Consider the following 12521-nt stretch of genomic DNA (forward strand, 5'->3'; position numbering starts at 1 on the left):
TATATTATCAACAGCACCTAACAACAATGACTTAGTTCATATCAGTTGCCCCACAAATGCAAATATTGCTTTTATTGTGTGCTGTCAAGTTACTGATGATCCTCCAACAAGATTTCTGATACTGTGAGTCATATAGAAGAGTTCCCCCCCTCTCTCATGGCACAGGTGACAGATTCTTGCCATCTGCCTTTGGATTGGCAGCACAATGACTAAGAAATAAGGATATCCTGCTCCCATGTGGCTTACAGTCTCAGAAATTAGTGTAGGGTCCCCTTGAGTCAACAATTGACACTCCTGGCAGTAAGTGATTGAGTGAAGTGGTAAGAGGGTCATAAATACTGGTTTCTTAGAGTAGTTTGAACAACATTAAAGTAGAATATTCTTGATAAATTATGTTAGTTTTTCATATCCCTACTGTACTTTTAAATACATCCTTGTTTCCAAATGTCTTCTAAATTTGGTCCTCATTCTTCTCTTCAAATATATCACTCCTAAATTGTTCAATATTACTGTGGCTTAAATCTCTTTCTATGTCTCAGAACTTGTGTAGAAGATTAAATAACATACACTTTTACTCATATTAAGATTTGTCATATTATTGTTCATAATCAAGATAACTGAAAGATATATTCCCTATTTTTTCTTTATAGCTTCCTGATTTCCCCCCTTTTATGCATTCTCAAATTTCCTAGAAAATACAAGTCATACATGGCCACTGAGAGTTGCTTTCGACTTTGAGAGAGAAAATGCCTTAATATTTTGAAATCACCTGCTTAGTTTATTTACCAGAATAAAAAAACCCAATATATATGTATTTTACTGTTTCCTCTTAACTTTAATATTTGCTTTCCTTAGAAGATATTGCACAGTTGGAAGTATTATAATAAAATTGTACACTCCTTCAAATTGCCTGATTTTCAATAATTTTTGCATTACCTACAAAACTATTAAATATGAGAGGGAGAATACAGTTTCATTAGTCACAGAATTTTTCAATGACTTCTATGGAGCTTAACTTCATTAAAATATATTTATTTGTGATACTTCTATACAAAAAGTCTGTAAAAATGTATCCCCTGTTGCAAAATTGTATTGGCATCCAAGCAGCACCATATTGCAGAGAGTGCCACATGAGAGACATTAAATTTCTCTTTGCTAGCAAGTTGACATCTGGTTCATAACTTTTAGTGTGGTTAGTGTGCCTCTTAGAAAAGCATAAATATACTAAACCAAGCACTAAGGAAGTACTGATTTAAAATTTCAGGAGGGAAGCACTCAATGTCAAAGTGATTTTCTGTGTCATTAATTTCTAATTGTATATTTAAAAAAATTAACTGTTTTTGCAATGGTAATTAAATTTTGATGGAGAATCAACTGAATTAAATGCAATTAAAAAATAGAAAATGAAAGAACTGTGAAAATATTATTCACACTTATGGTATATGCACCTCTCTTACAGGCAAGAATGGATATTAGTTACTTCTAGTTCAAACTTAAGGAACTGGGGGAAAAGTTAGAACATACAAAGTCACATGACCTAAATATTAATACAACCATTTCTCTATTTGCAATGAAAGGACTGACAATCTACATAATGACACTTTCAAAAGTCGGCAAATACTCATATAAACAATTTTCAGAGTTTTTCTCATAGTCTTATCCTATCTATTACAGCAATTACTCAAGGTTATCTAAGGCTCTAATAAAGAACCAGGAAGCCATAATATGGAAACCTTGAGGTACTACTTTGAAGCAATCTTGTATAAATATAACTGATTCATACTATAGTAATGACACTCAGTACTGTCTGCATGTTATAGCATGAGGTTTATGTATTGTTTTGATGTTGGAAGCTATGCTATGTGAGCTTTTCAAATTATTTGATGAACTGATTTTAGCAGAGTTTCTTAAAGACAGTATAGGAAAGAAGAACTGGTAATCTACTTCTGAAAAAAATTAGCCAGTGAAAATTTATAATTAAGAATGTAACATTGTTGGATATGGTTTCAGGATATCAATTACTCAAATTGGAAGGCAACTGAGAAAGAGATACCACTTAAAAGTAAATTCTGCATTTATGATATGATACACACGTGGGAAAATTGATGTGCTAATGTGGAAAGTTTCAAACCGGGAAAGATCAGCTGCAAATATCTATTTTTATATAGAATACTAGAATACAAAGCATAAATCTATAAAAGTTAGACAAAATTACAAATTATATGAAACATTTGCAAATAGCAGAAACAGAAAACACAAGGAAGAAGTGGGAAGATGCTATAGAGATTGGCATCAATGCCATGAAACATAAAATGTAAGGATTGTTAAATGGAAGACAAGTTTACTTAAATCACATTAAAAAGAAAAAATGGAATAAAAATAGATATTTAGACATATGTGAACTGAACTGAACCAGATAATCGTAGATCTAGTGTGCTGAGAATCATAAATTAAAGAGGAATGACATCTCACTTATCATCAAACATTTCAACATCTCTCTTGGTATTGAATTCTGTCAGTGACAGAAAAAATAGTGATACACTTACAAGGATGTCAGTGATTAGAACTGTTACTCAAAATGATACACTAAGTATTAATGCAAAAATTGAAGAAATTATAGATTTTTACTGTCTACAGTCTGAAGTTGATCATATATGCAATAAAATATATTCACAATTATTGGTGATTGGTAAATAAAAACAAAAAAAGTATAAATGGTCAGTAGTTGAAAAATATGACCCTAGTGATAAAAATGCTTGTGATAACATGATAATTTTTCTAAGATCAATGTCAGATTCATTGGACATAGCTATTCTCAATAACATAAAGGGTCATTATGACATGATTCTTGCCACCTGGAATACATAGGACACAAAATTACTTCATCTTTAAAGATGTGAGGAGAAAGATCTATGCCATCAATGAGAATATGGTCAGGGGCGGATGTGGAGACTATCAATTTCTTATATGTAAGTTCAATTTGAAAGAAGTAAAAATTATTAAAAGAGATCCAAAATGCAATTATGAGTATATTCCATTTAACTATATGTTGTTGTTGTGTGCCATCGAGTCGCTTGCGACTCATAGCAACCCTATGTACAACATCCTTAAACTCTGCTCTGTCCTGTGCCAATCGCACTGTCTCTGACACACCTATCCTGATTACCCCAGTCACTGAATCAATCCACCTCATAGGGGGCCTTCCCCTTCTGTGCTGTACCTCCACCCTACCAAGCATGATGTCCTTCTCCAAGGACCTGTCCCTTCTTGCAACATGTCCAAATTATGTTAGAAGGAGCCTCAGAATCCTTGCCTCCACGGAGCAGCCCGGTTTGACCCTCTCCAGGACAAATCTGTTTGTATACCTAGCAGTCCATGGTATTCTCAATACTCTTCTCCAGCACCACAGCTCAAAGGCATCAATTCTCCTTCTATCCTCCTTAGTCATCATGCAACTCTCTGATGCATAACAAGTTATTGCAAAGACCATGGCCTGTATCAGACGCACCTTAGTCTCCAAAGAGACACCATTGCTCTTCAGTACTTTGGAGAGGCCCCTAACAGCAGACTTTCCCATGGCAATACGTCTTCTAATTTCCTGGCTACTGGTGCTGAGAGTGTTGACTGTGGAGCCGAGCAAACTGAAGCTGTGAACAATCTCAGTCTCTTTACCATCCATCCTGATGCTGCCAATTGGCCCAGTGATGAGAATCTTTGTCTTCTTGACATTAAGCCTTAATCCATATTGGAGGCTGCAGTTCTTGACCCTCTGCAGCAAGCGCTTCAGGTCCTCCTCAGTTTCAGCAAGCGGGGTTGTATCCTCTGCATATCGCAGATTGTTGATAGATCTTCCACAAATCTTGACCCCACATTTCTCCTCATAGAGCCCAGCCTCCCGGATAATCTGTTCTGCATATTTAAATATATAAACTATATAAAAATAAATTTGATACACTGAAAAGTAATGAGTGAAAAGCAGAAGAGTTGTAGGAGAACGTCGACATCAAACATGAAGAAAACAAAATAATTTTTAAAAGGTTGACCTAAGTTTTGTATTTTGATCTTGTGTTTTGTTAGGTTGCTGAATTGATTGACTATATCCAACAGTTTTCATACTTAATCTTTAGAATCCAAATCACCTCTATATAGAGAAGTTTTACCTCCTCTTTGCCAATTTGGATTCCTCTTCTTTTTTTCTCTTGCCTTACTGCTTTCACTAAGATTTGCAATAGAATAAGAGTGATGATAGTAGACATCCTTGCCTAGTTCCTGTTCTCAAGGGAAATGTCTTTACTCTCTCTCCATAAATAATAACGTTGGGTGTTGGTTTAGAGACTGTACTCTTAATTCCTTTAACAAATGGTAGTTTCAAGATGGAAAATCATCTGCCAAATACTGAAGCAAGACACACATCTCGCATTACACAAAAAATCCAATTCAATATGGATCATGGCTATAGGGATAAAAGTAAAGACTATAAAGTTTATCACACAGAAACTAAGAATAACTCTAGAAGCTCTAATATATAACATGAAAAGATTCCAAAGTGTAATGAAAACACTACAACAAAGAGAGGATAAAACAGATAAATGGAACTTTCTAAAAATCATGTTGTTATGCACATAAAAATCTTCTTAGCTAGGGAAAAGGAAACTCACAAACTGGGAAAAATACTTGGCAATTACATATCTGATAAGAAATTCCTATCTAAAATTCATGGACTAGTATTGCATCTTAACAAGAAAAAGATGAACAACTGAATAAGTGGGCACAAACAATACTAGACATTTTACCAGAAAAGAAATTCAGATAAACGTGAAGAAATGTTCAAAGTATGTAGCTATTAGAGATATGCAAATCCAGCAAACAATTAAATACTATCTTACCCCAGCAACAGCAGCAGAATTGAACAGGACAGCAAAAAACAAATTCTAGTTAGGTTGTGGAGGGATTGGGCTTTCCATTTATTACTGTTGAGAATGTAAATTGGTACGAGTACTATGGAAAGCAATATGGCACTACCTCAAAAAGTTAGAAACAGAAATATCATTTGACCCAACCATCCCACTGTTGGGAATATACATTATAGAAACCAAAGATGTAACACAGACAGTTCAATTAATACTCATATTTATTGTAACATAATTCACAATGATGAAGAGATAGAAGCAGTCCAAGTGTCCATCAACAAACAATAGTATATTAAAAAAAATTCTACATCCATATGATAGAATATTACACAGCACTGAAACACAAAGAACTTATAAAATACTACAAAACATAGGTGAGTCTCGAAGACATTATACTTACTGAGTTATTTCAATCATGAAAGAACAACTACTGTATACGATCACTGTTATGAAAATAAAATGGACATAGTGTGGGGAAAGAACAAGGAAAAAAAAGAAGAAATAATGTACACTACACTGGAATAAGTGAAAATAAGGATTATCCAAAAAGAATAGTTTATTAGACATTATATGTAATGAATATTAGCATTCTGGAACAAGGTAGTCATTACAAAGAGAATTGGGGCAGAGGAAAATAGGTACCAATGAATGAATGAATGCTTATCCTTTCAGTAAACTTCCATTAAAATCACAATAAAAAGTAAATATTTAAGGTGTGTAGGTGATGGCAATGCATAATGAGTAGTCAATAAGCTATTATAATTAATTATCTTAATTGATTCTAATTAATGTTATAAAACACAATGAATGTAAATGATTAAATTAAGAAGCAGAAAAAAACAATATGATTTGTAAGCTTTCACCTAATTAAAAAAAATAAAAGAGAAGAGGGGAAATGCCTGTATTAAAGAAAATGTAAAATTAGATACTAGCAGATAATATGAAATTTGCTTTTGAATTTAGAATAATTGATTTTTTCATTTAGAATAATTAAATGAACTAAAGAAATGGAATAAAAGAAATTAAATAAATTCTCAGAATATTTCAAATGAAAATATTATAATAAAGTGTGCAAAAACCAGTAGTATGAAAACAGAAAGATAAGAACTCACACATTTTTCAAACAGAAAACTGAAGGGAAAAAATATCAAGCCTCCAGATGCAACAATTCTATAAAGAATGTCTTTTAATTGTGTTGGTGAAGAATATTGAATATACCATTACATGTTAAAGAACAAACAAATATTTCTTGAATGAACTGCATCCAAAATGTACTCTAGAAGCAAGGGTGAAGAGTTGTATTTCACATACTTTTAACTAGTTATCAGTACAGTCCTGTCTCAGGAGAAAGGCATTAAGCTTGATAAAGTAGTCTCTTGTATCATGTTCTGTCAGGTCTGAACCATCTTATAGCTGACTCTTCAGTGGTTTTAAGAGGCTATAAAACACGTGGGAAGAGTTTGCCATTTTTTCCATGAAGCAGCTGGTAGATTTTCACTCCCTGAGCTGTAGTTGACAGAGTAACACTTTATCTATTAGGCCACCATAACTCCCTTGGTAAAGTAGAGGATCACCAAAAAAAAATAGAGAATATGTAAGGAAATGGATTGACACAGTGGCCACAGTGGGATGAAACAAAGATCCTCACATGATTATTACAACCAACACAATATTGCAAACAACATTACAATTAAAAGATAACATTTTGAAGTGGGCAAATAATAAATCTCATGTTGGTACACAATCAATGATTTAAAGAGCATTGAAAAATCAAATAAGTATTGCTCTGGGTAAATCTGCTGCAAAAGTCTTTAAAGTGTCACAAAAACCCTAATACGTGAGGATTAATGTGTGCCTACTCCAAGGCATGTTGTTTCTGTTAGGAACTATTTGGTGAACTAAAAGACATAGTGACCCTATGAACAACAGATTTGAAACTTCTTATTTTGTAAAAATTCACCATCTCTTACATACCCAGGCTCATTGTCATGGTCAGTGTAAATCCATTGTATTGAGAGTATTCTTTCCTATTTATGATCTTCCATACTACCCAGCATGAAGTCTTTCCCAAGAACTAATGTCTCCTGACAACGTGTCTGAAGTATGTGAGCTAATTTCACTGCCCTTCCTTCGAAGAAGCACCATTTTTGCACTTTCTCCAAGACAGACTTGTTTGCTCTTTTGGCAGTTTATGGTATAGTCAGTACTTTTTTCCAACACCAAATTCAAAAGCATCAATTATTCTACAGTCTTTCTTATTAATTGTACAACTTCCAAATGTAAAGAAAGCTATATAAAATACCAAGCCTTAGATCAGAAAGCTAAGAAGCATCTTAGTCTTTTAACCAACATAATCGCTCTTGAGCACTTTGGAAAGTTGTTTCATAACACATTTTTCCAAAGCAACACCTCTTTTAATTCAAACCAGGTCATGGAATTTTCAAGCTCTTAATATACATGTGAAGAGTGGACAATCAAAGAAGCAATCTATTTAATCCACCACATCACTAAAACATAGCACAAGAACCATATAATCAGCAAAGGAGGAGGGAGGTAGCCTAGAGGTAAAAAGTTGTGTTGCTATCCCACAGAAACATCTCTAGCTTCAGAGACTATGAATTCTTCTTCCACCAGAAGAAGTTCTTACCTCACCAGAAGAGAGAGAGTTCTTTAGCTAGCCAGAGAAGAGAGATCTTCCCTAACCTGGTGAAATGTAGAACAAGCTTTGGAATAGAAGTAGCAAAGATGGCTGAACTGGAGAATTGAATGTGAGATGGGACTTTGGGGGTAAGGAGGAAAGTTAATATTGACAGGATGGAAAAGTTTCTTGGACAATTATGGGGAAAGTTAATATTGGCAGGACCAAAAACTTGGGAACACTTAGAACTACAAGAATAGAAGATGAGTTACCTGTGTGTACATTTTGGGAACAATCTTAACTGTATTCTATTACTAATCTGAATTAAAGACTTTTAACTTCCCCAATACGGTTCTGTGTGGTCTGTGAGATATATACCACATTAGATTTTGGGTCCCACTAAGGAGAAAGATTGGTGTTGAGAAGAGTCGAAGGGGACATAAGCACATGGGGGACATGTCTGACCTGATGGAAATAAGTTTAGTGTTTTTGATGCTGTGGGTAGGCATAGTTTCCCCCTGTGAAGTTGGTAAAGGTCAAATATGTGGCCCTTGCTTTTTATACAGAGACTCATATGTAAAATTAATACAATACTCTAACATCCCAACTGATCCTTCTTCCTTGTTCCCAGCTTTTGCGTTCCATTTGCCCATTATTATCAATGCATCTTGCTTGCATGCTTGATCAACTTCTGACTGCAAAAGTTGGTAGAAATCTTCTATTTCCTCCTCTTTGGCTCTAGTTGTTGGTGCATATATTTGAATTATAGTGGTATTCACTAGACTTCCTAGTATGTGTATGGATATTATCCTGTCGCTCACCACATTGTATTTCAGGATGGATCTAGAAATGACTTTTTTAAGGATATGTTAGGTAGAATATTAAATGATCCAGGAAGTATCAAGATGGAAGGAATACACAGAGTCACTGTATCAGAAGGAACTGACTGACACAGAAGAATTTCATGAAATGACATATGAGCAAGAGCCTATGGTGATGAAGAAGGAAGTTCAAATTGCTCTGAAGTAATTAGCAAAAAACAAAGCTCCGCAAGTTGACAGCATACCAATTGAAATGTTTCAACAGACAGACACTGCCCTGAATGTGCTCACTCAGTTGTGCCAAGAAATCTGGAGAAGAGCCAGCTGGCCCACTGACTGGAAAAGATTGATATTTGTTTCCATTCCAAAGAAAGGTGACCCAACAGAGTGTGGAAATTATCGAACAATATCATTGATATCACATGCAAGCAAGATTCTGGTGAAAATTATCCAAAAATGTTTGGAACAATATTTCAACAGAGAACTGCCAGATGTACAGCCTGGATTTAGAAGAGGTCGTGGTACTAGGGATATTATAGCTAATATTAGATGGATCTTGGCAGAAAACAGAAAACCAGAAGAATGACTATCTGTCCTTCATTGACTATGCAAAGGCTTTTGACTGTGTGGATCACAACAAGCTGTGGTTGACTCTGAGAAGAATGGGAATCCCAGAACAATTGATTGTGGAGGCAGTCGTCAGAACATAGCAAGGAGACACTACATGGTTCAAAATCATTAGAGATGCATTCTGTCTCCATACCTTTTCAATCTGTATGCAGAACAGATCATCTGAGATGCTGGGCTGTATGAAGAGGAATATAGCATCAGGATTGGTGGAAGAGTCATCAACAACCTGCGTTATGCAGGTGACACAACCCTGCTTGCTGAAACTGAGGAGGATCTGAAGTGCTTGCTGCAGAAGATCAAGGACTACAGCCTGCTATATGGATTGAAGCTCAACATCAAGAAAACAAAGATTCTCAGCAGTGGGCCAATTGGGAGCATCAGTATGGATGGTGAAGAGATTAAGATAGTTAACAGTTTAGGTTTGCTTGGCTCCACAATCAACACTCTTGGTAACAGCAGCCAGGAAATCAAGAGACAATTGCACTGGGAAAGTTGGCTGTGAGGGACCTCTCAAGAGTACTGAGGATGAACGGCATCAGGCTGGAGACTAAGGTGTGCCTAATCCAGGCTAGGTTGTTGTTGTTGTTATGTGCCATCGAGTCACTTACGACTCATAGTGACCCTATGTACAACAGCCCTAAACTCCGCTCTGTCCTGTGCCAATCGCACTGTCTCTGACACTCCCATCCTGATTATCCCAGTCACTGAATCAATCCACCTCACAGAGGGCCTTCCTCTCCTGCGCCGTCCTTCCACCCTCCCAAGCATGATGTCCCTCTCCAAGGACTTGTCTCTCCTCACAACATGTCCAAAGTATGTTAGACGGAGCCTCAGAATCCTTGCCTCCAAGGAGCCACCCAGTTTAACCCTTTCCAGGACAAATCTGTTTATTTTCCTAGCAGAGTCTCAATACTCTTCTCCAGCACCACAGCTCAAAGACATCAATTCTCCTTCTATCCTCCTTGGTCATTGTCCAACTCTCTGATGCATAACAAGTGATTGCGAAGCCCATAGCCTGTATCAGACGCACCTTAGTCTCCAGAGAGACACCATTGCTCTTCAGTACTTTGGAGAGGTCCCTAACAGCAGACTTTCCCATGACAATGCGCCTTTTTTTTATGTTTACAGTAGTGTATTCTACTTATTATAAACAGCTGAAAGTTAAAAAACAATAACCAATCAAAAGCACACAGGCTCGGAGTTCACTGGTACATATACGGGTGACGGATTCGAGTAAGGCATTTCCTTGACACAGCAGCATCCCGACATGCCATTTACAGAGATGATGTGCTTGGTTCTGGTTAAGACAGAGGACCTTGTGAAGCTCCTGGAAGCAACTGGAATATCTCCACAGCGGGGGAAGACACAGGAGGTAAAATTTGGAGGTACAAGTCTACACAGACGTGGTCACTCGGTCAATGACATGGTTGACCTCATTTTTGTTGGAATCCAGTCCTTTAGCAGCATTCATGCCATTCCGTAAATTCTCCACTGCCTTTTTCATGTTCTTTAACTCCCCTGGGTGTGGAGTTGCTTGCCTTAGAAGTGTTCTCATTTCATTTTCATCTTCATCTATTTCGTCATCCAAGAATCGGATTGCACTGACTCTGTTGACTGCACTCTCATTCCAAGTTTCATCCGAGACATCGTTTACCAAGCTCTCCAGTGCACCACAGCGAGGCAGATTCTCTTGGTAAGGAGGTTCAGAAGGCAGCTGAGGAAGTAAGACACAGGTTAAAATCTTCTCTCCTGTGGAGCCATCGGTGTCTGTCTGGAATGTGAGCAGAGGCTGGGACTGGTTGTCTGATAACCAGAGAACCTTCAGCTTCAAGGTAGTCAAGGACAGAGGCAGGTGCATCAACCTGTTCCCCGCTACATCCAGGACATGCAGTTCTGTCGCCTGTGACACCTCTGCGGGTATCTGAGTTAACCTGTTGTCACGCATGCAGAACATTGTGAGCCTGCAGCAACCGCCAATCTCTTTTGGTAAAGATACTAATTTATTTCTGTCTGCATTCAAGTTGCTCAACTTCTTAAGTTTTCCAATGCTCTTAGGTAAGGTCAGGAGCAGATTCTCTGTGAGAACCAATTCTGTGAGGCTTTCACAACCTCCAACCGTTTCAGGCAAGTGGGTGAGTCTGTTCTGATCCAGCTTCAAGATCGACAGCCTCTTTAGTTTCCCGATGCCATCTGGAATCGTTTCCAATAAGTTCTGGGAGATGACTAAATCTGTTAACGAAGTCAGGCCACTGATTTCTTCAGGAAGTCTTTCCAACCTGTTTTCTGAGACATCTAAGTACAGAAGGTTCTTCAGATTTCCTATTTCCTCAGGTAATTCTGACAGCTGATTTCCGCCCAACCAGAGATCTTTTAGATGTATAAGAGCTCCAATTGATTCTGGCAAATTATATATTTCATTGTTTCCTAAATCAAGTTCTTCTAGTCTCCGTAGCTGGGTAAGTGAGTCAGGAAGATATGTAAGAAGATTTTCTCTCAGTTCCAGTGAAGCCAGGTTATAAAGATTGCCAATATTTTCAGGCAGGGACTGAAGTGAAATGTCATTTACAGAAAGACACGTTAGATTCTGTAATTCAGGAAAGCTCTCTGGTAACCTAGTTAGTGGATTTCCACTGAAGTCAACAATCCATAGTGCTTTGCAGAATGAGATGCTTTCTGGAATTTCAAAAATATCATTTCGAGACACATCAAGTTCCACTAGTTGCATGAAGTTGGCTATTTCCGGAGGGAGCCTCCTAATCTCATTATTTCTAAGTCCAAGCTTTCGTAATCGGATTAGCTGGAAAAATTGCTCCGGCAGCTCGCGGAGCTGGTTGGCGTCCAGCAGCAGTTCTTCCAGGCTGCGGGCGTAGCGGTAGATCTCCTCCAGGACGTAGACCAGCGAACAGTGGCTCTTGTCGATGCTCTCCACATGACGGTTGCACCGCCACAGGGGGATGCAGCGGAACATCTCTGCCCCACCGCCCCTGGAGCAGCGTCTCGAGCCGCGGAGACGCAGCCTCAGAGCCCATTCCGCCGGACAGCTCCGCTCTGCTCCGCCCGCTGCCCGCTCTGCGCTGGCTGGCTCCCCCCACAATGCGCCTTTTAATTTCCTGGCTATAGTCTTCACAATTACGTGCTCTGCATCAGAGAGTTGGACAGCGAATAGGGTTGATAGAAAGAGAATTGATGCCTTTGAGCTGTGGTGCTGGAGAAGAGTGTTGAATATACCATGGACTGCTAGGAGAACAAACAGGTTTGTCCTGGAGAGGGTGAAGCCAGAATGCTCCTTGGAGTCAAGGATTCTGAAGCTTCATCTGACATACTTTGGGCATGTTGCAAGGAAGGACTGGTCCTTGGACAAGGACATCATATTTGGCAGAGTGGAGGGGCGGCAAAGGAAAGGAAGACCTTTGATGAGATGGATTGATTCTGTGACTGGAGCAGTGGGAATAAGTGCATTGGAGATGGTTAGGTTGGCACAGGATAGGACAGTGTTTAGAGCTCATGTACATAGGGTTGATA

The 12521-nt window shown here is 38.0% G+C and overlaps 1 protein-coding gene across 1 annotated transcript; it reads right to left on the reverse strand.

The window, feature by feature from the left end:
- Nucleotides 1–10392: 10392 nt before the first annotated feature.
- Nucleotides 10393–11967, reverse strand: LOC102865003 (leucine-rich repeat-containing protein 1-like). The gene has a single exon (XM_006902787.1). The coding sequence runs from the start codon at nt 11965–11967 to the stop codon at nt 10393–10395; it is 1575 nt and encodes a 524-aa protein (XP_006902849.1).
- Between the last annotated feature and the right edge of the window lie 554 nt (nt 11968–12521).

Source organism: Elephantulus edwardii, unplaced genomic scaffold (assembly GCF_000299155.1).
Source record: "Elephantulus edwardii isolate Elephantulus edwardi_28Jun2011 unplaced genomic scaffold, EleEdw1.0 scaffold00451, whole genome shotgun sequence".
Taxonomy (NCBI): Eukaryota; Metazoa; Chordata; class Mammalia; order Macroscelidea; family Macroscelididae; genus Elephantulus; species Elephantulus edwardii.

Excerpts from the sequence above, each read along its gene's own strand:
- LOC102865003 (XM_006902787.1), bottom strand. The coding sequence starts at position 11,967 with ATGTTCCGCTGCATCCCCCTGTGGCGGTGCAACCGTCATGTGGAGAGC.